Source organism: Tenrec ecaudatus, chromosome 10 (genome assembly GCF_050624435.1).
Source record: "Tenrec ecaudatus isolate mTenEca1 chromosome 10, mTenEca1.hap1, whole genome shotgun sequence".
Classification (NCBI taxonomy): Eukaryota; Metazoa; Chordata; class Mammalia; order Afrosoricida; family Tenrecidae; genus Tenrec; species Tenrec ecaudatus.
Window position 1 is genome coordinate 143,053,600 of NC_134539.1, and position 27,997 is coordinate 143,081,596.

Here is a 27,997-nt window from a genome sequence, read left to right on the forward strand (position 1 = left end):
TGAAAACACAGCGTGTTGTGAGAGGGAGAAGGAACTCCTATGTCCCCACGACCACAGACCACAGTGCAGCAACTGGTGAGTGAGCCGCCACCGGGCGGTCCTTGTCCGTGCACTGGCACGCAGGGCTGGAGGGCCCAAGTGGACGCAGATACCAGCATGCTGCCAGATTTCACTGGAAATTTTAATTTGTTCTGACATTAAACCTGACACACAGCGTAAGGACACGAGCCCTCAAGCCTTAACGTGGCACCGCGAAGGGGGAGATGCCCTTCCTTCCACCTCCCTTAGACGAAGTGTGGGGAAGGGCAAGGTGTGCTGGCACAGACCACTGTGAATTAGGTGCTGGGAGAACAAGACGGAGGAGGCGGTCCGAGAGCCCCGGACTGCTGAATGCAAGCCCGGGCTTGGGTTCCGGCCCGAGAGCAGAGCAGCAGCATCTCTCTGGGGTGTCAGCACTCCATCACCTCCCCTGCCTCCCACCTCAGCCCTGGGTGGTCCCGGGAGTCTCCAGGCCTTGGAGCAATGAAGCAAAGTCTCTTTCCAGGAATTTCGTTCCCATTCAGAAAATAGCCAACTCTGCTGGCAGACGTGTCTTTTCTACCCAGCCTGCATCCAGGAGGGTGGGCGTGGGGCCAACCCTCAGGAGAGGCCCCTGAAGGCCCCAGGTCTGGGCTGGAGAACGTGCACTGTCCACAGGGGCTCAGAATTCCCAGTCATCCACCTCCAGTTCTTCCAGTTTTGTTACAAGGCCAAAGATTCCACTGTGATCCTGAGCCTGACTGCCCTCGAAACTGGTGATGGGGGTGACGGGACGGAGTAACTCGGGCAAGGCCTCTGAAGCACGCCGTTTGATCTGAGGGAAGAGAGGAGGGTGGGGGGTGAGTCCCAGGGTCCTTCTGAGGAGAGAGCAATGCCCTGCAGGGGCTTCAGGGCCCGTCGTTTCCCCCGATTCAAGTGGAGGAGGAATTAAAGACCAAGCAATGGACCGACAGGCAAGGAGGGACCAGCGGTGGAGGCACGTGCTACTGTACCTGCTTGAAGAAAGAATGGTTGAGGAGGGTGCTGGCACTTGGCCTAGAGAGAAAGAAGAGACCAGATCATACCCGGGCCACAGAATCCCGGAGCCTCCCAATAGCCCCAGCTCACCAGTGCTGCCCATTCTGACTTCTTAGCCCACCCTGTGGGACCCCAGGCCCTCACAGCCTGACCAGTGCCGCAGCACCCTGAGCTCCCTGGCGCGCCCAGGCCCAGCCCCTCAGAGCACCTGACATCCGGGCTGCGCTGGAGGCACTGCTCCACAAAGTGGTGGAAGTGGGGCGAGAAGGTACGGTGGTAGGGGTGGGAAGGCGAGTCGCCGTTGGAGGTCCTGGGGGTGCTGGGGGCCAGGCTCTCACTCAGGCCCGAGTTGGCGGCAGAGCGCGAAGCGCTCATGGTCAGCTCCTCAGCGGGGATCGTGCTGGTGTCCAGCAGGCAGGGCACGGTGCCATTCAGTTTCTCCAGCAGCATCTGGGGAGGACAGAGAGGGCCGGGCTGGAAGAGGCCTGGAGGGCCTACAGTGCTGCTTCACAAACAGGTCTCCCTCCACACATAGGGGCTTCAGGGGGTAGAGAGAACATCTTAGAGTGAGTCTAACTTTTCCAAAAGCTGGCCAGCTGGCCACTGGACACATCAGAGAGGAGGAGAGGGCTTGCCATCTCCGACAGGCCCCCTCCTAAGTGAGGCCCTTCCAGAGGGTGCCGGGCAGCAGGCGGCAGAGTGAGGTGCCAGAACAGGCCAAGCCTGGGAGGATGTTGCTAAGTCCCCAACTGCATGCAGCTGAAAGCAGCTGCCTTTGGTAAGCCTGGCCTCCCGGGTGTCCCCATGACCCTCCTCAGCAGCCCGAGTCAGAAACAGGGCCCTCCACAGACATCTGTGACAGGCAGCCAGCCAGCCTCCGGGCTGCGAGCTGCGGGCTCACCTGGGTGGCCGGCATATCCTTGAAGGGCACATGGCCGTTGGCCAGTTCACAGGCTGTAATCCCCACACTGTAGATGTCCGCCTTGGCATCGTAGCCCTGAAGATTCTAAATGAGGGAAAACCACAGATGACTCCATTTGGCCTCTGTTCTGAGAAAAAGAAGGGGGCGGAGCAAAGGCTGAGGCTGGGAAAGAATGTGCCTCCCCAAATCAGAAGCAGCTGCTAAAGGCGGGCCTGCTTTGCTTCCTATGGAAGAGGAGCTCCGGCTTTGAAAGAAACAAATGGTTGACGCTGTTGTGTTAACAAGCAGGAGAGTATGCTTGGGTGTCCCCCCTCTCCACCCACCTCAGTCCAGAGATCTGGACAACCCTTCCAGTGGGCAGGCAGACCCTCTGAAGGGAGTGACAACAGCAGCAGGCATCGCTGGAAACGCTATAGAGGCGGGAAGCTGTCCCCCTGCAACAGGCAAGGTGACAGTCTCGCTGAGCGGCCCCTGGATTCCACATGGCCAACAGGGTACCCGTCCCAGCCTGAAGCCAGTCAGGCTTCAGGGAAAGCCCAGAGCTGAGAGGGAGTGGGGGGCAGCCTCCTGGGGCCCAGGACACAGACCTGCTGGAGGACTTCTGGGCTGAGCCACGGCAGAACCTTGATACTGTACTTGGGGAAATCGTGGACCACTCGTTGCCGCTGCCCGTGGCTTATCATGCTGAGGTTGCTGCGCAAACCAGACAGGTAGACCTTCCCGTCCACGGAGATCAGGATGTGGCTGGCTTTGACACTCCTGAGGAGGTGGGGAGGGGCGTCACAGGGCAGCAGGGCTCCACACCACAATTTCTTTTTCCCACCAACTTATGGCCTTCACACTCCAGGTCCAGTCAATGAGTGTGTGATACATGTATACGTGAGCATTACGTGTACCGTGTGCATGTACAAACGGACTTTATGAAACATTCCAACAGACCCCTCCCCTCTAAAAGAAGACCCACTTACCCAGCACATATCTAATACCTTTTTTACATCTTGCTCACTTCCCTTTCTGCCTCACAGACCACGTCTCCCTGCCTCCGATAAGGCTTTCAGCCAGTCTGTGTTTGCGGCACTGACTAGAACATGCCCAGCAGCAGGCACCCTGTCACTCTGCCCCCATCCCACCTGTCCTTTGCTCGCCGTCCTGCCTTCAGGACCTGTCGGTGTTGCCACCTGGGCACACCCAGGCTGCATCTCCGGGCTGCCTTGCACACTGGGTCTGACTTCCTACAACTCGCCAGTCTCATACGGGTAGAGTGACCTCCTGTTTCCATTGATTTCTCTCTGATTAGTGCCAGGCTCCTGCTCTCTACCAAGGGCTAGAAAGCCATCCAAGATACTGACCTTTGCCCTGTTGGAAACGCCCCCGAGAGGAGAGGAGAGGAGAGGAGAGGCGCCTGTAATGGGAGGCTGACGGCCTGGCAGAGTGGATCCCCCTGGGCTGAGTGTCTGTTCAGAGCTTGCGAGTCTTTTGGGTTTCCTCTTCCATCAGCTCCATAACCTCTACTCACCTTTTTGTTGGTTTGTTGTGGTTGACTAGCAAGACTTCCTTAAATAATCTCTCTACCAAGTCAGAGGTCAGGCCAGAGACCCTGTCCATCCTTGATCTCAATCTCAGGCTTCCCTCACATCAGTCAGGAGCCCCCCACACTACTGCCCTAGCCTTGGGCGAGCCTGGGCCATACCTGTGTACATAGCCCATGTGGTGGATGTAGTCTAGGGCCTTCAGCACCCCCTGCAGGATGTAAGCGATGGCCAGTTCACTCATGCCGTCCATGAAGTGTGTACAGATGAGATCCTTGGCAGAACCTACCAGGAAAAAATGTGTAGGAGACAGGAAAGGCGGCGGGGGAGGAAAAGCACACAGCAATCAGACAAGCAGGTCCTTCCCGGCCTCCTCAGCCGTGCTTTCCCACTTACCATACGCCATGAAAGACGTGACGGCCCACAGCTCGTTGTCGGCAAGGAAGGTGGCTCGATAGGGCACAATATTAGGATGGCTGAAGAGCTTTGAGAGGTGGAGCTCCCCCTGAAAGCAATGCTCAAGCTCAAGTCAGAGCCAAGGGGCAATGAAGAGGGGCTCCCCCTGAAGGGACGGCCTGAGTCACAGGGAACCTAGTGTTTGCGGGGTGCTTAGAGCCCTAGAGTAGCCCAAGCAAGTGCCCTCTCGCATCACTTTGCCTCCTCCTGCACTGTAAAGTGAGGATGATGCTAATCACCTAGATCATCAGCTGGAATGGGACTTCAATGAGTTCGTTTAAATGCTGTAAAGCATGTAAAACAGTGTTTAGCTTACAGGAGGCACTCTGTCCATGCTGACTGCAAGCAAGAATGTATAAAAGGCATTGGTGCCTCCACAGTTAAGCACCTGACTGGTAATCAAAAGGTTGGTGGTTTGAGCCCACCAGCCACTCCACAGAAGACAGAGGTGGCAGTCTGCTTCCTTAACAATTACAGCCTAAGCCTCCTGTCCTAACAGGGTCACTATGTGTGGGAAGGGAGAAAGAGGGGCTTTCTACTCCTGTACAGTTGCATTCTCAGAAACCCACAGGGGCGGTTCTACCCGGAGTCCAAGGAAGATGTGTTGGAATAGAGCCAACTGCAGCAGGCGCTTGGTATAAATGAATCCACGCCCCCACCATGGCTGCTTTGGACAAGGAGAGAGGAAGGCGGGTTGACTGACCAGCATTAAAGAACCCTACGGACCAAACTCCCAAGGTTTTCCACTGCAAACTTCTGCAGGAGCTGAGCACGTGGCCTTCCTACTTCCTGCCAGGTTCTTTGGAGGGTGGGCAGTGGGCTGTGCTGTAATTACCACCAGAAGCAGTGTCGAGTCTTGTTACCTGCAGGAAGGTCACCATCTCATTGGAGCAAGCTTCTAGGTTAACCCTCCGCACCGTCACGTACTCTCCCGTCGGCTTGTACCTCGCTAGGTTCACTGTCATCAGGTCCTCGAATCCTTTGCCTAAAAGGCAAGAGCAGCTCCTTAAACAAGAACGACAGGCAGCATCCCAGGAAAAGCGAGTCCATTCAAAAACAGTACGAACCAGAACACTGCCTCCCACTAGTTTCCACCCATTCTACCCGCTGCAGTCACTGGAGGGACCAAGAGGCCCTGCGCGAGGAGGACTTCAAAAGGGCCTCTCCTGTGACCTCATGTCTTCCGCACTCGGCAGAAGCTGATCTGAGAGGCCCTCTCTAGCCGTGCCCTGCGCCACTCGCTGGTCTCGGAGCCCAGGAGCTGGGCCATCAATACCTATGATGGTGAGCAGTTCGTAACACCCTCCCTCTGGCAGAAAGCTGCTCATCATCTCGTGCTTAGAGAAGGAGGCTACCGACTCCGAGCTTGCCTCATTGGTCTAGAGAAAAAGAAAAACAGGTCACTAAGGGCGCGCTGGCGGGAGCACGGACCCGCGAGGAGACTGGCATCTAAGTGCACACAACAAACCCCGACTCGGGCAACGAAATATTGCCAGCACTATCAGAAAAGAAACGCGGATTTGAAAAGGAACACAAAGTAGAACAGCAGCTGTTCAATGCAGTCACCAGCGCCGAAGTCGGAGCAAATCAGTGTTCGTGCCATCTGCAAAGGGGGCCCTGGCCAGCTCCACGCAACTCACGGGGGCTCCCCAACAATGGGCACGTTTCCTTAAAGATATTGAATTCTTGGGGAAAGGACGTCGAGAGAGAGGTGCATTTGGACAAAGAATAAGGAGAGGCCATCTCTTAGGATTTAGGTCCTGCTCGCAAGATCCCCAAAGATCCAAGTCCCTTCTGCAGCGAGCAAGGAGCGCAGACCCAAGAGCCCTGCCGTTTCCAAAGGGAGTGGGGCCACCGCTCCACAGGTCCAGCGAAGGAGCAGCACGGTCAAATGCTGAGCCACCCCACCCCACCCCACCCCACCCCACCCCACCGCCCAGCAGAAGCGTCTACTCAGGCTGCAAGGGAGATGAAAGCCAATCCCTTTAGGTGTGGATGCCTCTGAGCCCCTGAACGCTGCTGCTCAGGAAAGACGGAGGACTCATTTGTCAGCTTCAGTCAGGCTCGCGTTCTTAGGCCCCTGAGTCTCTAGGACTTAGGGACTGTCTTGTTTGCTTTTAGCTCCTGCAGTCAAATGAGCGTCGATTTCATGTGCAAAAGAAGCCTTTGGCCAGTTCGCGTGTCATATGATGTACCCGGAAACAACCTCTAGCCAGGAAAGGCTCCTGGCTCAGCACCAGTCCAGGGCGAGCTGTGACTGTCCTAGCTGGGCGCGGCTTGAACTACCACCAAGGAAGTAGCTGGGCAGACCAACCCGGAGTGCTTCATCATCGCAGAGCACCCCCACCAGGCACCTGACGGGCACTGCAACTCAGGGAAGTCCACGGAACCGCTGCCATCTCATCTCCGTCATTCTAACACAGCCGAGGGTCAGGGAGACTAAGTGACTTGCCGAAAACCAGACAGGATTCAGGCCCAATCCAATGAGGTTAACATGCCAGTGTTTACAGCATGTGTGCTTTCAAATGACCGATGCTGCAGATGGAGAAAAGACAAAAACAGAAGCCAGGGTCTGCCTCCCTCCCTTCCGACACTGACAGTAAGAGAAACCTGGCTGTCACAAGTTGAATTATATCCCCTAAAATGTGTGTCTGCTCCACTGCGCTGTGTGACCTGCATCACCTGTATTCTTACAAGAGAGTAAAGAAGAGAGGAAACAAACAGGGGCTCCGACTCCTCCTAAGAAAGAGGAGCTAGGCATGGAGAGCATCCTTTGGACAGGAGGCCCCTGTGCTAAGAACCCCCTAGCTCAGGTGAAGACTGATGCCAAGACACATGAAGACCTGCAAGGACTGCTGAGGTCACCGATGTTGGAAGGGGACAAAAAGACAAGGATCTACCCCCCTCACCTCCCACCCTGTCCCCCAAGCCAACAGGGAGACCCTTCCCCTGGAGCGAGAGCCCTGACTCCGGACTCCTGGCCTCCTGCACTGCGGCATTTCCGTCGTAGCAGCACGAGCTAGCCAAGCCCCAGTAGGCAAGCAAAAGTGAAGCTCACTTAGCAAAGAGGGTCCATTTATCATTGAATCCATTGTAAGGTTCCTAAGATTCATCCATATTCTTGCATTTAGCCAGTCCACCCGTCTTCAGGGTTTGCGTGCATTTATCCATCGTGGGGTATACCTCAATTTTAATGTTAGTGAGCATTTGACGGTTTTATGCTTTTATGAGCCGGGCTACTGCTAACAAGCCTGAACACAACTCTTGGTGCATCCATGCAAGAGGTCCTCGTGCCTGGGCAGGAATCTGCCAGGCCACACACAACTGGATCGCTCAACCTCACAAGCTCCCCTGGTTTCCCCGACGGCTCTGCCTCCCCACACTCCTACCAGCACTGGATGTGTGCTTTTCCTAACACCTGACCTTTTCAGACTGTGGCTTTAGGGGCCAGACCAAGAGCTCTCAGTGGCAATCCCTACGTGATTAGGATTTACAACCTGCATACTAGTTTTGTCTTTCAGAGACTCATCCTCTTAACCGTATGCCTCCAAGCCCCGCCCGCACACAGCCTTCTCTGCAGGTCCTGTTTTCTCAGGGACTGCATCACTCCGCAGTCATAGTAGCGTGATCCAGCCCCGTGCCCCTCTCCCCACACTTGCTGCTCTGTCCTGTTACAAACAGTTCTAGTCTAAGGGGCCTGGCTGCTTGCTTCCTCTGTCTCATCCAATCCAGCCTGTCGCTTCCCCATTCCGCCAACGCTGCCTCTTCCTCGTCACTGAGGTCTAATTTACATGCCATCTGTTCCCCAGAAGAGTCGGTTCGACTAGGAAAAGTGACCAGACTTTGTGACATCTGTCACATGGCCTGCTTCACTTGCTTCCCGACAGCACTGTCTCCACGAGGATGCGCACGGCGCAGGGCCTTCACCACGCACCAGGGCCTAGAACACAGCTGGCACAAGCTTGCTTGTTTGCTAAGTTGTCTAGGCAAAGCTTCCACCAACTAGGGGCGTATGTCCTACAGTTTTCACCACGGACATGGCTACACCATCTTTTGTTAAAGAGATTTAGCCAGTGACTGATGAAACAGAAAAATCATCTACCTCGACCCAACAACTGAAGAGTACTGCCTGCCTTTTTGAATTCTACGGGCAGAGAACAGGCCAAAGGAGCGACATCTGTTGTCGTCCTAGCAAAGAAAGGAGCCTTCCCTGGGTCAGCTCAGGCCAGCAGAATTGTTGGAAGGAGCCCGGAGGTAGAGGGCCTTGGTCTCAAAGGGTCAGAGTCTGATCCTCACCAACTTGGTTCTAGGATGTGGGGCTGCCACGCCATTTGGCCAAGAGAATGGAGTCTCTAGTTAAAGCTGAAGTGGCAGAGGTCTACCATGCCCGCAGGGTCTGCTAGGATAGAGGAGAGGGTCACCATTCAGAGTAAGGAGAATGGGGCCGCCCTGAACCAAAGGAACCAAACTGTCATCCCAGTGGGCCTGGAAGGCAGGGCTGAAGCCCAGGACCAAGGGGCCTCAACCCAGAATCCAGAAGACACGACCAGCATCCAGAGTCTAGAAGGCAGGGTCATTGCCCAGGCGGAGAGCTCATGCCATTTGCTTTGCTGGATTCTACTCTTGCTTAGTGTCCACTCTCCTCTCTCCCAAGTCCTCATTTTCCATGGAAATGTCTGCCTTATGCTACTCCCACCAGTGCTCCTTGGAAGCAGACAAGGCATTCTAGATTTCACAGGTTCACAAATCCAGAGGAGTTTTGCCCCAGGATGGAATCTGCATAATGTCTCATCTATATTTTATTTAAATGATTCAAAAGGCGAAGACTCTGGGTTTGTTGTTGACTACAGACTTTAGGGATGATGTGATCAGGTGAAAGTGTTTTTCGTGTGGGACATGGATTTGGGGTGGGTGCAAACAGTGTTATGGATTAAATGGCTATGCAAAGGCATTCGACTGTGTGGATCATAATAAATTATGGATGATATCGCAAAAAACAGTAGTTTTTGGACACTTAATTGTGCTCATGTGGAATCTGTACAAAGTCTTCCCCCCAAAAGCCAGCAGAGACTGCCTAGACCACAGGGTAGTCCTTGGAGTTGAACAAGAGGATACTGCAGATATTGTGTGGTCAGGGTTGTTATTCTTTCATCACATTTATTCACCCGTATATTGAGTAAATAAGGCAAGAAATAACGAAGAAGGAAGAATCGGGACTGGAGGAAGGCTCATTAACAACCTCTGACATGTAGATGACATAACCTTTCAGCAAGCAGGGTTTGAATTACGAATGAAGATTAAAGACTACAGTTTCCAGCATGGGTTACAGGTCAACACAGAGAGAAAAAACCCTTTCACCTGAACCAACAGACAACATGGTGACAAAGAGAGAAACAAGGGACGCTAGCAAGGGCTTCACTGTCCTCGATCCACATTCACTGCCTATCGAAGCAGCCATCAAAAATCAAATGACACATTGCACTGGGCAATGTGGGGCGTTAACAGAGCAAGAAGTCATTTTGAGGACTAAGGTTCACCTGATCCTGATTGTGTCATTTGGAATTGGCTTATGCGCGAGAAAGCTGGGTAACGAGTAAGGAAAACTGAAGCAGCGAAGCCTTTGAGCTGTGGTATGGATGACGATGGCTGAATCAGAATACTGAACACGGACTGCCAGAACAGCAAGCCTGTGTCCCGGTCTCAGGAGGGCCCGGCTCCTGGAGGAAGGTACCACGCAGGGTGATGCAGAGGGTCAGTGAAAAGGAAGCCCTCAAGGAGTTAAAATGACGCCGTGGCCGCAAGATTCGGCTCAAGTGCAGAAAGACGAGGAGGATGGTGTGGCATTTTGTAAGCTGGCCAACAACTGGATGGCACCTGACGACGCGCTCGTAGAATATAACCCTATTACATGATGTTAATCAGGGTGGTGTCAGGTGTGTCTTATGCCTCTCTGCTTAGCATATAAACGAGGCTAACGATGCAGAGTAGGAAGCAGAGATGGGGAAGGCACGTGCCAAGCCAGAGGAAGAGAAAGCCTTTCTGTGAGCCAGCATCCTGAATTTAGACCTTTGACTTCATAAACGGTGAGAAAGTCACGTACTCGTGGTTGCTGCCATCTCAAATGTGCTCGCTCCCTCCCTCAGCCATGCACTTTCCATACCCCGAGGGGCCTCTGCCTCCCCCCACACTGCCACAGGCTCCAAGTGGAGCTGGGTAGAGTGAGTCAGTAAACTATGCTGTGACTAGCTGGTCATTTGACAAATATTTCCATTTTTGCTAAGTACAACTAAGTATTCAGTGTTCGTTTTAAAGGTGACTGGGAACATGAATCCCTGGGCAATGCATGAACCAGTCTGGTGGCTGCCGGGGCTCCTTGACCCCATGTCCCTACCTCCTTTGAAAATGGAGGCTCTTCAGTGTGGCGACCTCACAAGCTGTTCTACGCCTGTCTCAGCTGATAAATTACCACTACATTTTGCTGTGTGGAAATTACTACGTTAAGAAACCCCACTTCTCGGGGATCTTTCTTTTCAATGAACCAAGCTCACTGCCACGGAGTCAGTGCTGACTCATCATGACCCACCTGTGGGTTTCTGAGGCTATCACTGTTGGTGGGAGTAGAACAGCAGTATAGACACAGTTAGTGTCCCTGCGGCCATCAGCGGTCTGCCAAGTGTAAGACACAGAGACGGTCGGCAGTATTTCTCAAGGACTAGGCCTGGTTGGATATTGCCTCAGAAGAGCAGCTTGGCTCTTATTTGAGTTGGAGGTTGAAATTCATGGGGGCAAGAAAGATTGTGCCCACTCTCTTTGAATGCAATATGGTATCCTTTTACAGGTATATGTATAGCTATGGTATCTTGTCTTAAGAAAGAAACTAATTCTATCAAAGTCTTTCTCGTAGTTTTTTCACCCATGAAAACCATGTTATTCAATTTAGAGCATTGGAAAAAACACACCAGTTGCTGATACCCAGAAATGGCAATAAAACGATATCTTTGTTTAAAGAGCTGAAGACAGAATACATATGATAAAGCATACAAAAAACAATATTTAATGAGATGATGCCAAATAAACACACAGGTTTCACCTAGGATAACTTTTGTTATAACGTTGGTATCTTTAAAAATATAAAAATGGCATCTTGCGAGTTGGTATTATATTCTGGGGGAAAAATTTGCTAATTGGTTCTATAGGGAATTTGGAGTTCTCAATCTGACAGACGTCCGGACTAGCAGTCTACATAAACACAGCCACCATCCTTCTCAAAGAACTTCCTAATCACCATCCCCTCCTTGGCTGGGCGGGCTGAGGTGGTGGTGGTGCACAGCTTGGCGCACCTGCGAGTCTGGAGAGAGGTGTGAGCCGCCAGACCAGAGCTCTCAGCCTCCCTCTGGAAGCCACTCAGGTGACAAGCATTGTAAGGAGCACCGCACACACTGGGTGCCGGGGCCTTAGCTAAAGGAGGCACGCAGAGCAGGAGGCAGGGCAAGGGTCTTGTCGCTTTGCAAATAGGGAAAGAATAATTTTTTGATCTTGTGCTTCTTTTTTGGGTGGGAGATTTGAGGTCCTGCCTCCCCGTGTAGACAGAGAATGATATTCTCTCTGTGGACTGAAATTAATTATGAATAGTTAAGGCAGGGACATTTGGTACCATCAGCCACTGTTTGTGGACGAGAGAAGGCAGAGCTGAGTAGCAAGGGGCTGGGGTGGAGGTAGAGAAACTAATTCCCAGGACAGAGATAAGAAGTACGGACGACTTTTCATTTTCCAGACTATACCTCACAACCTTTCTTCCGGGGTGAAACCTGATTTTTGACAAATAATGACACTCCAAATGCAACTCAGTGACAGAGAAGCCAACAGAACACACAAATGTCCACAAGCCACCTCCATGCAATGGCCACAGTGCTAGAGGCTAGCACGGCACTTACTTTTCTCCGAGTGTCACCCGGAGGCTGCTCTGGAGTAGAGAAATTGGTTGTTGGCATTTTTTTTTTTTTAGCAGAAGACACATCCACATTCAGAACAGCAATTATTGCAATGACAATTACACTTATTAATAGAAACCAGTTAAGAGTCATGACAACAAAAAAAATGCCTGTGGTGCTACATATAAACACACACACACACACACACAGATCCACAGTAAAATGCTGCAGGTAGATGAGGGTTTAAATGGCAATCCAAGTCTCTTCAAATATTGGCAAAGCTGCTGGGGCATTCGCTAGTGGCCTTCAACGCCACTACGAGCGTCCCAGCTCTGCCTCCCGTCTCAGGAGCGCACGCTGTCACTTGTGAGCCACTGGTGGCAGAGCCTTCTCCTTTGTGAATGAAGGATTTCTTGTAAAGTTAAGAGATGACCACTTTCCAGGGAGTGCAGAGTAAAACTCAGGGTAAAAAAAAAAAAGTTTGGTATGGGGAGCCCTTTGCTTCTCCAGGGAGACCTGGTCTCTTCTGTGAACAGACACAGCAGGGGCTGTTGACACTGCTGCTCTGGGTTACAATCAGTGCAGGTCAACTAAGACAACTGTTGACTCTTATGTCAGATAAATTTACTCTCTGCTTCTTTTTCTTCTGTAACAGTAATCAAAATCACCAAAGAGGATGACTTAATTGTAAAGTACTGGGGTGCTGAACATTTCCAAATACCTTAACTTACACTGTTTCAAATTTCTTCTCAAAAACCCAAATTTGCTACCATTGAGTTGATTCCAACTCATAGTGACCCTGAAAGGCAGACAGAACTCCCCGTGTGGGTTTCTGAAGCGATAAAACTTTACAAGAGTAGAAAGTCTCATTTTTCTTCCTTCGAGCAGCTGGTGGTTTTGAACTGCTGTCTTTGAGGTTAAAAGCCCAACTCGTAATCCATTATGCCACCAGGGTGCCTTTCCAATTTCTGAAATGATACAGCATCAGCAGTACATCCAGCCACGAGGTAGCGTAAAAAACAGCAGCACAGTGGAATCAACTGGCCTCAAGAAGTTTTTTTTTTTTTTTTCCCCTTAGGCATCAATCTACCAATGACAGGAGCAGCTGCTTGAATCCGCCAAAGAAGCCAGGTAAATCGATTTTTTTTTTTTAAAGATCTAACCACCAAGTCTTCCAAAGTACAAGGCAAATTCGAAGCTGGCTGAGACTCGAAAACAGATTTCACCCTGAAGTGAATGGTCTATAAAGAAAGGTCTCCACCCTCCTTGAGTCACTGATTAGAGAGCACTGTCACAGGCACCCAGAGCCCTGCACCCAAGACATTGAGACCAAAAGCTATTAATTTAACCCACATACAGATTCATTGTAAACTAGGTTTCCGATCAATGCCCGTGTTTACCCTGAGCCCGTCTCATGCCCTTCATGATGGGAAGAGAGTGGGAACAGCCCACCAGGCAGGTGTTTTGTTCTGGAAGCCCTTCCTTGAGCATGCAGCTAATGCTTACTCCTTAAAACTGCAACAAAATAATTCATTACTTTTTAAAACTCATTTGTCTAAATTACAGCACTAAGTTCACTTATACTGCGACTCGGACTCCAGAAGTTCTCCGAGTGGCACTAGGGAAGTAAAATAACCCTCTAGTCACAAGGCTGAGCTTCCATGATGCATGCCCACTTGGGGGTAGTTTGCTGCTGACTTTGTCTCCATAGTTGATTTGTGGCTTAGGAGACCCCCTGAGGGGAACTGCTCCACAGGGGTTTCTGGATTGCCATTGCTATGTAACAGGCTGGCAGGTCCTTTTCTTCAGCAGTGCCCCTGGGTGAGGTTAAAACAATCTACCTTCTGGTTACCAACTGAGGGCAAACCTTTTGCTCCCCAACTCCCACCCCAGCACCCAGGTCCTTCATCTGGGGATTATTTGGGGTCAATCTGGCAACCCATTCCTTTAGCTGTAGGATCAGGAAGACAGAAACAAAGAACAGGGTGCTACTATGATTGGCTTTGTCGAAAATTAAGTTGTTTGCCCAAAATTAAGATTACAGAGCCCTCCAAAGGTTTGCTCTCTTTAAAAATGGCCAAAGGGAAGTGTCAAGCCTGGTAATCTTCAACATTAACAACCTACTTACCTTCTAAACATAACTTTTAAGTATAACAAGAATTTAATATTTGTGCCCTGACGGGTATCTTAGTTCTCTTGAATCTCATAATGTCTGTCACGAAAAGATCATTCAATTAGATTGATCAGGAAAAACCTTTTTTTTTTTTCAGCATTGTTCTGACTTTAAAATCTTTAAGACTAGAAACTTTTAAGCCCTTGTTTGTTTTTGTTTTCCTCTTGGGAATACGATTTCAACTGGACAAATAACTTAGAAGAAAATATGCCCCTTTAAGTACAGACAGGATTTCCCACAATCAAGACATGCCCAGGACCATGCCAGGTTACTACTGAGATGTCCTCCACATTCTGGGAATCTAATGGGACCAAGAACGAGCCATACCAGTCAGACAACCATAGCTTACACTGGCCCTTTGGATAGCTAATTTCTACAAACGGACTGAAGTTAAAACAGAGTAGTGCTAATTATCCTGAAATGAAAGTTAAATGCCGTATCGTACTTACCTCCAAAGAGTTCCAAATCTCTTAAGCCCTCAACAATGAACTTTTCCGAGACCCACCGCTAAAGAGGAAAACCCCAAAGAGAATTAGTATTTCTCCCATGTTAGAGAAAATGAGATATCATCCAACAGACAGACAAATCAACCGACAATGACAAAACCAGATCACACAGTTAGACAGGTGTCTATGGGGAATCTTGAAAAGATTTCTAATACCGTTCTCTGCTCTTCGTTGCTTAATTTAAATCTTAAATCACACAGATGAAAAAGAAGCAGAACTGGGTCTAGAAGCAAAGCATGTGTTTCTCCTTCCTCCACAAACCAGTGTCTGCGCACAGGATCAAGGGCGACTTCACAGCACCTAACTAACATCTTCATCTGCAGCACTGTGGCCTTTTGGTTCCACCTTGTCCATTCCATGGCCCTCCATTACAGATGCTTTGTCACTCATGCCAACTTGAAAAATATTAATATTCACAATACAGAAGAGAGTGATGAATGTGAGTTTTTCACAAACTTCTATTAGTTTGTAGCAGGCGACCCAGCAAACTGCATACTCTGTCATCCATGAGACTTTCCAAAGATGTCACCCCTTACATTTTTACCAAGTGTGTTTGAACACACGGACCAAATAAGCTTGTGTGACCTACGGTTCACTTTACTGGCCTGTTTCAAGTGAGTACTAGATTTCCATCCTCCTGCTCAGTTTTACCCGAATCGAACTGGGTTGAAATAGAAAAGCAGCTTATCTTTAGAAGCAATGGAAGCAAGATTGAATTTCACTAAAGACTAGTGTTAAAGTTTGGCTTGGCTGCATTCTTTCCTCTAGGCAGAGTTCAGGTTAAAGAGAGCCTCAGGTTTCCCTATTAATTAACAGTGAGTTTATTCTATGTAAATTCTTCTTATATACATAAACATAAGAAAAAAGATTAAGAAACATTCAGAAATAAGTTGCATAATACCCAACATTATTCTGTTGTTTTCTATAGCAATTTTCCCCAAATTAGAAAAAAGTAACACTTTAAATTAAGATTACAATTTTAAACATCAAATGCAATGTGTAGCATTATATAATTTATACTTTATTATTTAAAATGATACTTAAAATGTCTATAGCACTTATATACCGTTCAAAATGTTAAAGTCATTTATTACTACAGTTAAAAATAAAAGTTGGTCTTTTATGAAATTATAGGTGCCCATAAAGGAGTTAACGTTGGTATTTGTTCTTGAGGTCATTTTAAAAAGCTGAGACATTTTGAGGCGTAAAAAATTTTTTCATGTTAAACAAAATCTTTAATGGTAACTTAAGATTATACTTGGGGAAAAAAGTGTTCCAGTGATTACAATCTGATACTGAAGTTTTGGGATATATGTACTGTCAGCTACGTCCAAAAAAGAACAAAAGCTTCTGTGGCTGTTCACGTACAACCAAACTCTTAATGGGTTTCGGTTCCTTGGTTTGAAGACTTTGGGGTCAAGGTTTCCTGGGAATCCCCCTTAATTGACCCAATGTGCTAACAGTTATGTTCCACATTCCAATTGGTTGTGTAGCCTGGGGTCATAAAAGCTGAAAGGATCATAAAAGATTGAAAGCAGGCAGCCAGCCAGATGAGGCATGACAATTGGTTTTTAGCCACCTGAAACAATAGAGGAAGCAGGAGAATCCAGAATGGGAGAAGGGTATGGGATGTGTAGCTTCCACAAACAACTCTGCCTCCTTTGCCCTGAGACCAGAAGAATGAGGCGCAGCTGCCAATGGAGCGTTTGGATCCAACATGCCACAGAAGAACCCTCATCAAAAGGGGGAAATGCAATACAGAATTTTCAGTTCTGCTGGCTGCCGACTTTCTGGAGCCATGGAGGCCAGATGAAACTCTTGGAACTATTTTTTTAAACCTTAAGCCAAAATTATCCTGTCTTCTTAAAACTGGTTTTTACTAGTTTAACTAGTAAAAAGGTCAGCCTTGAGCATTAGGCATTTTTAACTATGTGAGATGAAACTGAGCTAGCAACTCAAAGGAATGAATAGGGACTTTAGGGGCAGTGAGTTTATGCCAATGAGGGAGGACAGCTGAGAAAAGGAGGGCAGAATGGCTGCCAGCACAAAGCAAGTAAGCACACCGCTCGATTATGCGGGAAGGAACGGTCGAGAAAAGTGGGTGAAGGGAGATGTCGGGCAGTGTAAGAGATGACAAAATAATAATTTATAAATTGCCAAGGGTTCGTGAGGGAGTGGGGGTGGGAGGGAGGGGAAAAATGGGGAGCTGATGCCAAAGGCTCAAGTAGAAAGCAAATGTTTTGCGAAGGATGACAGGAACAAGTGTACAAATGTGCATGACACATGGATGGATGTATGGATTGTGATAGAGTACGTGTTTCAAGTTTTAAAAAAACAACTGTTGAACAGATGTGTATGTGTTGCTGGGTATGTTCTCAAAAGTAAAATAAAGAAAACAACACACATACACAAACCTACCCCAAACACAAAGAAAATGGGGAGAGAATTCACTGAAAAAGGCTATCAAGTCATTTAATGTTGGAGGGCTCATAGTCATGAGACCAGCCACCCTGTTGTCACATCCCGCATACAAGTCTGGTCAGCCTCTGCCTGCAAGCTCTTTTCTCGGGGTAGAGACTGAAGTACGAGCTTGCCTTGCTACAGCTTTTACATCTGTAAGGTTCTAAAGCGTCCCATAGAACACCACTTACAGTATCGGTCAAAACACATTGCTTTTCAGAAGACACCGAAGAGGAAGTCAGAAGGAAACAACACTCACCCTGATTCGTTCTGGTTTACTTACAAGGAAAGACATGAGTTCCGCAAATGTGTAGACCTACTGCAATGGCAAAAAATTAAACCTAAAAGGAAAACAAATAAGCTGTTAGTCAACACTCTTTTTTACAAACAAATCAACCTCCCGCCCCAGATTTTCTTCTTTGCTGGACAAATCATTTGCTCAGTCACGGCAGAGGAGCAGCTGCCGACTCCAGACAGCACGTATGAGCAGAGGGCCCAGGCAGATCCTAAACAGAGTGTAGCCAAAGTGGGCAGTCCTCCCTCCCATCAGTACCCCGTGCCCAAATGAAACCCAAAAAGCCGGTTCTTTTCCCGATCTGAAGAGTTCCACAGAACCAGCTTAAGACCTATTAGTCAAATCATCCTAATTTTATCATGTTTGTTTTGCCTTTCTGTATTTATTTTTGTAATATCAAAGGTCTCAAGAGTTTTGTGATGCTGTTTTGCATTTAAGTTAGTAGAAGTCCTTCCTTAAGGATTAACAAAACTTGCTAAGGAGTCTAACATTCACAAAGCACTGCATTAGACCTGTAAATTCTGATGCAGTTGTTGTTATGATTCCAGTCGTTCCACCTCCTAGCGACCCTATACACAACAGAATGAACCAGCCAGGCCCTGTTCCAGCCTCCCAGCGGTGGTTATGTTGCTGGAGTCTAACGATGTTCAGATAGACCTTCAATGGTGAACATTTCAAACATCAAGAGTATTGGGAAGCTGTATGTATGGCTTGTGGTACGAGTTGTACAAGCCCCCAATAAAATGATTTTAAAAAAAAGTATTGGTAAGCTTGTACAACAAACATCAGTCCCTTGAACCAACTCTCCAACAGTGCCTTCTCAGAAACAAATGCCTTCAATTTTTTCTAGCTGTTTTTCCATCTGCTAATCACCAGCATTCTTAAGTCATGTTTATTGCCTCCTAACTGCCCGCTCCAGTGGGTGGATGGATGAGTTCTCCTCCATCAAAGCTCTCCTCCATTACCTTGGCCGTCTTGCTTTCCTGTGTTCACCCTCCACACCTGGTCTTGGCACAGTACTTGGTAAAGCAATTAATGCTCATTTGTATTACTCTGACTGTTACAGTGACAGGGTAGAGGTGGGGATAGGCCTGTGCAATTTGATAAAAATCTGAAGATGATTTTGAAAGGTCTTCTGTCTCCCCCTAGATTGACCATTGCTTTGATGTTTCTAAAGCAGTTCTTCTAAGGCAGTAGTTCTCAATCTTCCTCATGCTGTGACCCTTCAATACAGTTCCTCATGTTGTGGTGACCCCAACCATAAAACTATTTTTGTTGCTACTTCATCACTGTAATTTTGCTACTGTTATGATCCATCCTGTAAATATCTGATATGCAGGATGTATTAGGGGGCCCCTGTGAAGGGTTGTTCAACCCCCCCAAAGGGGTCGTGACCTACAGGTTGAGAACTGCTGTTCTAAGGAGTCTTAGAACTTTATGATCCAGATTAAGCCTCTACCCAACCCCATTGCTAAACCATGACCACAACCCCAACAACACGGCTCTACCTCCACAACAAAGAACGTACAGAGCAAGATGCGGCAAGTTTTGTTCCAGGCTCTTCAAAAGCACTCTTCACTCCTGGTGGAGGCTTCCCAGTGCACTGCCCGACGATTAGTGATGCTGAGCATCCTTTTATGTGCGTATTGGTCACGCCGTTATCTTTTTTTATTTTTAATCATTAGGGGCTCATACAACTCTTATCACAATCCAGACATACATCAATTGTGTCAAGCACATTTGTACATTCACTGCCCTATCATTCTCAAAACATTTGCTCTCCACCTAAGCCCATGGCATCGGCTCCTCACTTTTTCCGCTCTCTCCCCGCTACCCCCTCCCTCATAAACCCTTGATCATTTATAAATTATTGTTTTGTCATAGCTTGCACTGTCCGACGTCTCCTTTCACCACTTTTCTGTTGTCTGTCACTCAGGAATCCTTGTATTTGGTTCCCCCTTTCTGCCCCACCTTCCCTCCACCCTCCAGTCACTCCTTTATCTTGTCGTGTGATGTCTGTTCAAGTCGCCTGCCCATTTTTTAAATGTTATGTTTTGTTTATATTACTGAACTGTGGGAGTTCTTTATCTGCAAATTATCCTTTGGCTGATTTTGCACTCTAAGTCCAGCTATGAGTACAACTGCCAGGGATGGTCTTGGGGATTCCCCACGGTTATCTGAAGGAATTATTCCAAAGATTCCAAATCTACTCGGGGATGAAGGGAGGCCAATGAGAGACCACAGGCCTAGATCTTACTGTGCAAGCTTTCAGTAAAACGGACTCACTAGCCATGCGTGACAACTCCGCACTTGACCTTAAAGGCACTATCTGAAGAGCCCTAGGGACTGTCAGTCTGCTGCTAGCAAGCATGCTCTGAAGGAGCTCTCTATGACTCTGCCTGCTATTGAGACCATCACAAGAAAGGCTACTCTGGACCACACATAGGAAACATTGTTTGCTGTGGCTGAATTTCTGCCAAACCTATGAAGGGGCTTTTAAAAGTGTGTGGAAAAATGAAACTAAAAGCTAGTGTAATTTTTCCACAAATTTTTTGAAGGCACTTTGTACTGTCACCTTAGACAAATTAACCTTTCCTTAACAGCGTTTACCCAATGCCTGCTTCAGTCCTGTGTTAGGAAATAATCAAGGCACAGGAAGCGTTAGGTAGGCTACCGTAGGGCTGGGGGATGTCCCGTAACGCGTGCCCAGAAGGCCAAGCTGCGGAAACAAAGGAGTGGCGCACTGCACATGCTCAGAGACTCAGGTTTCTCTTCGGTAGGCATGGGTGGGCGCTGAACCTGGACTGGCCCACCTGGGTCAGGTGAATTCAATTCAGCCAATGGGGTTGATCAGGGGTCATCCACCACGCCTCCCCGTGGAATCCTTGAAAAGGCAGGAACCCAGAGTCCAGTGACACTTTTTGCGTCACACCGAGCAACTTCCAGCCAGGCTGCACGTTCGGGGGCAGTCCTATGGGTGCCGTGCAAACCTGAAACGTCTTCGAACTCTCATAAAACTCACTTGGATCACGAACCAGGCTTCAGCGTGAATTCTTTCTCACCCGGAGACAAGGACAGAGGTATAGATCTAGCTCCAAAGAGATCTAACAGAAGGACTTACAATTGTTACAAACATAGTCAAAACAAAAGATTAATTTACAAAAACAGAAGCGACTAGGAAAGTTCAAGGAGCCCACGCTTGCAGTGGTTTCCGCAGTCGGCTGCCAAGTGGAAGGCCAGTACTTTGAGGCTAGGCTGCTCGCAGGGGAGAGGTGTAGAAGCCTGCGTCATGAGAACCCTTCACTCTGTCCTGTCCATAGGGACGCTCTGAGTAGGAACTGATCCGATGGCAGTGAGCTTGGTTTAGTTATTAAGCAAGGTTAACGTGCAGGTAACAAAGCAAAATCACACTCACTGCCATCGTGTACATTCTGACTCAAAGTAACCCGATAGGGCAGGGTAGAACTGCCCCAGTGGGTTTCTGAGACTGTAAATCTTTATAGGAGTAGAAAGCCTTGTCCTTCTGTGGAGGCAGTGGGGGTTCTGAACTGGTGACCTACTATTAGCAGACCAAAGTGTAACCACTACACCACAGAGCTCCTAAAGTAAAGACAGCGAGCTAATTGCTGTACATACTGTGACTATATAAATGTAAGAAAAACTAAGAAGACTTAAAATATCTGGAGAATAAGTTATCTGGGTTACTTGGCCTACTGCCCCTCTTCAGAAAAAGAATTAATCCGCACCCTCTGGCAATTCACCTCTGTCTCACAATCCAAGATAAAGTGTAGGTATCTGCTTTTGCAGGCTCCCTGGAGCATTCCAGTCTCACCCCTTTGGTAATCTGAAGTCACAGCAACGGAGACTTCAGAATGACAGCATGGTGTCATGGAAAAAAGCACAGGCTCTGAAAGCAAGCAGGCCTGGTAAGTACCTTCGCTCTCGCTCTCGCTGTCTGTGTGAACTTGATCAAATTCCCTTGGTTCTCTGGATTTCAACGATCAAATCTCTAAAAGGAGGTTAACAGCATCCATCTAATACTTGGACGGGGCCATCTTGCTGCCTTCCGCTGCTGACATTTGGAACAATGTATTACATTTCTAACTTATTCAGAGATTCAAAAACTAGGGATACTTAGGCTTTTCATTCAAGATTTTGACCTGAGCACAAGAATTGATCTCACCTCTCTTACTATTATCACTCAATAAAAATAAAAAATTATAAAACCTACATATAATAAGGTATAAACTACATCAGAGAATAGAATGAGAGCGCCTATTAATAAATGAAAACTCAACACATTTCTCAGAAAAATTGGGGAAGAGTGGTATGCCGTGAAATACGGACAGGAGGCTTAAGCACAGGGAAGGCCAATTTGCCCACCAGGCCAGTCGGAAGGGTGTCTGAATCAAGTCTGTAGCAACCAGGAAGGAGGAAGGGGAAGTGGAACTGAAAACAAGCCTCCAGCATCACTGCTCACTGATGCCCAGGCAGCCCAAATCTATACTTGCCAGCTGACTAGCCTTGGGCACCTGGTCATATAGACAGAGTTCCCAGTCAGCTTTCCTATTCCAGTATTCCTAAATACGAGTGCCTAGCAAAGATCACCAGACATTTAAAAACAAGAAAGCTTTTTTTATTATTTAAAATGTTTATTATAAATACATTTCAGAAAACAAATAGAATCTACTACATAGCTGTTCCTAGGAGTAGGGAATTATTGATAACTTTGTTACTAATATTTGATTAAAAAACAAAAATTCCTATCACCACTTTTTCCCAACCCCAAAATCAAAGCTGTATCTTTTCCAAACTATCAGTTAAGAAATCTACCTTTAAGCAATAGTGAACCAAGATATTATTAGGGATAGCTGTTATCAACAAGAAAGCTTTTAAAGTGTGTACGCACACATACACACTCCATTTACAGAGAGAGAGCAAACAAAGATGATTCAGGAAAGAGAAGAGAATTTAATACATCTACAAAGAACCCCTAATTTTTGAAGACACTGCAAAAGATACAGCCTCTATAAACCAAAAAAAACAGCAAGAATGAATTCTTAAGATTACATCTAATGGTAATTAAACCTTCAATACGAATCAGAGATCTTCCAGGTGACAAAGGAAAAGACAAAGTTTTTTTAAACTAGAAAATAATAAGATGAAGAGGATCAAACAAAGAGATACATATCTAAATTAGAAAAGTACTATAAAAATAGAAGAACTGTTTAGAAATGGAAAAGGAAAATGAGAATCAGAATGACATCAGACTTCTAAAAAAACAGCACCAGGTGCTAGAAGAAATGGTCCAAGGTTCTTATAGAAAATTCTTTTGAAAAAAAAAAAAAGAAAAGAAAATTCTTTTGAATTGAAAGTTTTATACTCAAATGAACTGTCAATAAAACGGCACATGCAAAATAATTTAATTGTCAGACATAAAAGGAATGAAAAACATTTTGCCTCCCACATACTTTATAAATAAAGGTGCTTGAGGATGTACACCAGCCAAATGAGGCTAAAATCTAAGAAAAGGATAAAATAATGTTTTTAAAAAGTTCACTAAAAAAAATTCACAGGATGACAGTGACGAAACACGTCAGGAAAAGAATCTGTGGAAATTAGAACACAAAGTTGGTTGGGCTGAAAAAAAAATGATGTAGTAAAATATATAAATGAGCAAAAAAAAAAGATGAGCGTTAACAGAAGATGTAAAACAGCTTCTTTTCCTAAAGAAGTCAACAGAAACTCAAGAAGGATTCTGGGATAAAGGTAAAGTCTGAATGAACCAAACAAATGTGGAATACTTTTAAGCAGTTGAGCAATAAGTAAGAGCCCACCTGCTCTTGAATACGGCACACAGGTCAAAACAATGGAAACCAAGAGACGCTCCCACTTGGCCCTTTAGTGAGCAATGCTTTCAAGATTATAACGTGCATGTTTGCTACTAGCTTTCAAGCTTTACAATGGAATTGCAGACAAAGCCCACAGACATGATTATGGTACTAGGAAGGAATGTGAATATTAATAGATTTTGAAAATCTGAAAGTAACGGTTCAGCTGACACAAGATGGGAAATAGAAGAGAGAGGAGTAATGAGTAGGGAAGTTCATATCCTCATCTTCCAAAGAGGGTGCGGATAAGGTTGAAAGTTGACAAGAGATGTATAATTTAATGTTATAACGGTAAATGATTGTTAGCTGCCTTTGGCTAGGACCCCCTAGATCTCTCTCTTTCCCTCTCCTTCTTGTCTCCCTCTCCCTCAGGGACCTCACATACAACAGAGACAAAGGTTGCCCGGTTCCGAGCTGCTCCCTGTTGATCTTCAGAGTTGTCACTGGCCTTTCTCACTAGGCCATCACAGTCTGGGAGGTCTGCAAAGCCTGGTTAGCATCATATCCATCAGTATCTCGGTAACTAAGAGATTAACTAGGAATAGAGTGATTCAACTCAGAAATTGGAGGGAGAGAGGAGATGAGAGCAAGTCATCTTGCATGTCAGAGAAGCTACACTGCATGCTATTTAGAAATATAGCCAACGCCAGACTGAAACAGGCGTAGCTAATGAGGAGCAGCCTTGGGGTGGAGACAGGGAGAGCAGAGGGCCTTCTGCTTTTCATTAGCCCCCAAATCTGTACTTTAGAAACTCCATGAAGGTATTTCTTTGATAAAATGTTGCTAGTTGTTTTTAAAAAGATACTCATCTGAAAAATGAAAAGAAAAAGATACTCATCTGAAACTGCTTAAAGTTCATTTATTGTGATGACTCCAAAGAAACCAAAAGGGTTCTAAGTCGGCAAACTTACTCCTAACTTACAATCTCATTAGCTGACATTTTGTGGGAAGGACAACAGTTAACAATCGAACTCTGTGCACAAACCTGCTGCTGCTCCCCTCTCCTCCTAGGAGGGACCCAAGGAGAATTCAGGGGCTGGAAACTGAAGCTGCCGCCTGCTCTGCCGAGCAACTCTTCTTTTCCCAGAGAGGAGCTTTAGCGTCTTCTAGGCTCTGGGCTCACTTCATATTCCAGACCCTCGGAGACCAGCCTGTTTCCATGGAATCCTCCCTGCACGGTGGAGCAGGAGGCTGGGCCTACGAAGGGGACAGACACAGGCAACAGCCTTCCCTGACTCTCTTTTAACTCCTGGCCCCGCTGGTTGCTTGAACCCCAGAGCTACCAAGTGGGTCTCCCGTGCAGCGGACAGGCCCCAGGGTCCAGAGTACAGTGGTGCTGGGAGCACAGCGGTTCAGAGGATGTGAGCTCTGTCCTCCTCCCCCTCACATAACACATGGGTACATATGGGCAGTCGTGTGTTGTTGAATCCATTTCAACTGATAAAGGTCCTATCTGGCAGAGTGAAATAGGGTTTCCTAGGCTGTCATCTTTTGGGGATCAGACTGCTAAGTCTTTTCTCCCATGGATCCATCCAGAGGGTTTAAACCACTGACCTTTCAGTTAGCAAGCTAGTGCTGACTCACTGTGCCACCAGGGACACACACACACACACACACACACACACACACACACGTCAGTTAGAAACAGACTTCCACTAAGAAAGGACAGCTCTGTGGATGAGAGATGGCTCGGTGGATCTGGGAGGTATCAGCTAATGCTATGGAAGTGAACAAAATTCACTCAAGAAGAAAATCATGAGAGATTTTAAGAAGGGGCATGAAGCCAGCCTTGGGAAAGGAGGGAGTGGAGTCTGAAGATAAGACAGGAAAAGGAGCGTAAAACACCCCAAAGTCCCTGGGTCCTCGGCTTGGACCACACCTCCCTCCCCTCCCCAGCAAACGTTTGGTCTGTTTCACACAGTCCTCCACGCTGGTGTCCTGTGCTACAGAAAGTCCTCCCGGAGACCACCGCCCCACTGGTTAGGTGTTCAAATCTCACCAACCGTCCACAGTCTTCTTTTCCTGTCTGCCTGTCTCTTCCACTGGAAGAGCAGCTTGTGAAGACAGAGAATTCCTGGGGCAAATATGCCTAATTCGGAAGGATGGGTTTGAACTCACCCAGTGGTGCCAAGGAAGAAAGGCCTGGCTATCTATGGACATGAATGGGGCTCTCAGTTCTCCACTGTAATAGATGGGAGAATCAGTCCATGGCAATGGGTTTGGGTTTGGCTTTTTTATTGTTGTTGTGTTTTTTTTGGGGGGGGGGAATCTAACAAATGCAAGGAGCACTCACCTATCTGTTACATTGATACAGGCAGACGCCAGAGCAGGTGTGGGCTCAGTTCCAGGTCACTGCCAGAAAGCCAGTATTGCAGCACTAACGGGAGACTTGGCTTTTTGGGGGTGTCCTAGTGCATAGGAAAGTTATGTTGTACTACACTGGAGTCACAAAGTCTGCAATAACTGCATTGTGAAAAAGTTTGAAATATTGTGAGAATTACCAAAGTGTGACAGGGACATAAAGTGAGCTCCTGCTGTTGGAAACATAGTGGCGACAAACTTGTTAAGAGACAGTTGCCATGCACCTTCAACTTACACAAAAGAAAAATAGTATCCAAAAAAAATAGTATCTGCAAACTGCAATAAGGCAAAGCTCAATAAAACGAGGTATGCCTATAGTCATAAAAATCATGAAAGCAGCAGCTATCAGTGGTGGGCTGTGTGCCAGGGATCAGTTCACACTCAGAATGATCATCCCTGCCTTTCAGATCAGGAAACTGGGGCAAAGGAAGGGTAATTCTCACAGTAAAGTTGTAGAGGACAGATTAGACCTGTTTGAAAGTTCTAGGGGACAGTGTGCTAGGAGAAGCAGAGGACTGGGTGTACAAAGACAACACGAGAGCTGAGAAGGGATCCCCTGATTTGCCAGTGCTATCGACTGTGTCCCAACTGTGCCAGAAAGACAAATTCATTTGTACTCATTTTCTTTCCATTTTGTCATTGGTTTTCTAAAAGTCCTATCTGGGGTCACAACCATAGACGCTACAACCACACACAAAAAAGAAAACTCACTGCCATCCAGTTGATTCTGACTATAACGGCCCATCTATATAAGACTTCCAAACCTGCACATCTTTACAGGTGTACATAATCTCGTCTTTCTCCCAAGGAGCGGCTGGGGGATTTGAACCGTCACTCTTTGAGGGTAAATGTCTGTTGCTATAACACCGCCATAAACCCTGCAGTTGAGCCAAACAACCTATTAAGAAATCCAGTTACAAGGTAATGGTGCCCTGGCGGAGCTGTCTGGTGTTCGGAAAGCTCTGTGGGAGAAAGATGAGGCTGTCTGCCCCCTTAAAGAATTTAACAGCCAAGGAAACTATTGCGCCACCAGGAGCCCTATCAATTTGATGGCAGTACGATTGGATGCTTTGTTTTGTGGGGGTTGGGTGGGGTGGGGTGGTTAAAAGTTGGAGAAGACATTTGACCCCTGTAACTAATGATTGGGTGGCGCAGTGGTTACACGATGGGCTACTAATCTTGAGGTCAGCAGTTTGAAATCACCAGCCACTCCCAGAATCCTACAGGGGCATTTCTATACTGCCGGGTCACTATCCATCAGAATTGACTTGATGGCAGTGAATTTGTTGTTATTAACTAATGATCCAATTAACTAGCACCTGAACTAGTTCTAGAAAGGCATACTGGTGGCACCGTGGTTAAAGTGCTTGGCTGCTAACCAAAAGGTTGTCTCCTGGGAAGAGGATGTGACAGTCGGCTTCCGCAAAGGCTTATAGCCTTGGGAACCGTCTGGTGCAGTTCTGATCTGTGATCTGTCCTTCAGGGTCACTGTGACTCCACGGGTTTGGGTTTGTGGTCCAGGTTCCTAGGTGAGATTTCCTTGTCTTCAACTCTCAGAGTCAAGAAATACTCTTGAGTGTTTCTACGATGTATGAATCAGTCAATGTGGAATTGTTTTTTAACTTGGCAAGTACATACTCCAACGTAATTTTACTTCAACAGATATTACGATTTAAAAGGGGACCACCAATTGGAACGGTTTCCCCTTCTTGGGCAAAGGCGGGAAGCCAAGCTAAAGTCAGCCCAAAGCCGGTCAGAGAGATTAGTTCCCTAGAAACGGAAAACCGTGAGCAATTAAAGACTCCCCTTTTCTCGTGCTCTTCCAGGCCTCTCACCCCATCTCCGCCCCTGTGGCACCGAAGCCCTCTGGGAACCAAAGAGCACTGGAAACGGGCGGAGATGAAGGGGTGCGGGATGCGGAGTGCGGGGACCACTACAACGGCCGCCTCTTTACGACAAACTGACACCTGGCCCCGGGGGGCGGGACCGAGGGGCTGGAGCTCCGCGGTGCCCAGTCGCCCGGCCTATTGTGTTCTCGGCCGGCCGCGGCCCCTGCGCCAGGGGATGGAAGAGGCGGCGGGGAGGGGAGGGGGAGGGAGGGCCCGCGGAGGGCGAGGGTGGGCCCAGGAGGGCCGCCCTGTCGAAGACCCGCCCCTGAAGAGATGGGCTCGGCGATCAGAGCGGGGAGGGGCTGGGCCCTGGAGCGCGCCGGGCGGCCCCGCCAGTCCGGTACCTGGTCCTGGAGTCAACGCGGCGTCCCGACCCGTCTCGGCTCCGCCTCCTCAGTTTATGGCCGCTCCGCCGCCAGCGCGGTCGCTGAGAGGGAGGGACGCAACGTGCCATGCGCAGTAGAGCGACACGGGGAGGGCCGGTAGAGAGCCCCGCCCGCCCCGCGTCGCCCCGCCCCTCATCGCCCC

The 27,997-nt window shown here is 47.8% G+C and overlaps 1 protein-coding gene across 11 annotated transcripts; it reads right to left on the bottom strand.

Annotated features, from left to right (window-relative positions):
- Positions 1 to 149: 149 nt before the first annotated feature.
- On the bottom strand, positions 150 to 27,936 carry STRADA (STE20 related adaptor alpha). Of its 11 annotated transcripts, XM_075562063.1 has the most exons (14): positions 27,814 to 27,907; positions 24,205 to 24,416; positions 17,293 to 17,374; positions 14,517 to 14,574; positions 11,898 to 11,926; positions 5,240 to 5,342; positions 4,827 to 4,948; positions 3,904 to 4,012; positions 3,669 to 3,792; positions 2,566 to 2,737; positions 1,958 to 2,062; positions 1,265 to 1,506; positions 1,032 to 1,074; positions 150 to 853 (listed from the first exon to the last, which is right to left on the bottom strand). In XM_075562063.1, exons 3-14 carry the CDS (start codon positions 17,326 to 17,328, stop codon positions 701 to 703), a joined length of 1,296 nt encoding a protein of 431 aa, XP_075418178.1. In that variant the 5' UTR covers positions 17,329 to 17,374; positions 24,205 to 24,416; positions 27,814 to 27,907; the 3' UTR covers positions 150 to 700. The 11 variants fall into 11 exon arrangements, with proteins under 11 accessions (XP_075418178.1, XP_075418169.1, XP_075418174.1 ...); XM_075562054.1 differs by lacking the exons at positions 11,898 to 11,926; positions 14,517 to 14,574 and having other exon boundaries at positions 17,317 to 17,374; positions 27,814 to 27,905; XM_075562059.1 differs by lacking the exons at positions 5,240 to 5,342; positions 11,898 to 11,926 and having other exon boundaries at positions 17,317 to 17,374; positions 27,814 to 27,905.
- Positions 27,937 to 27,997: the final 61 nt, after the last annotated feature.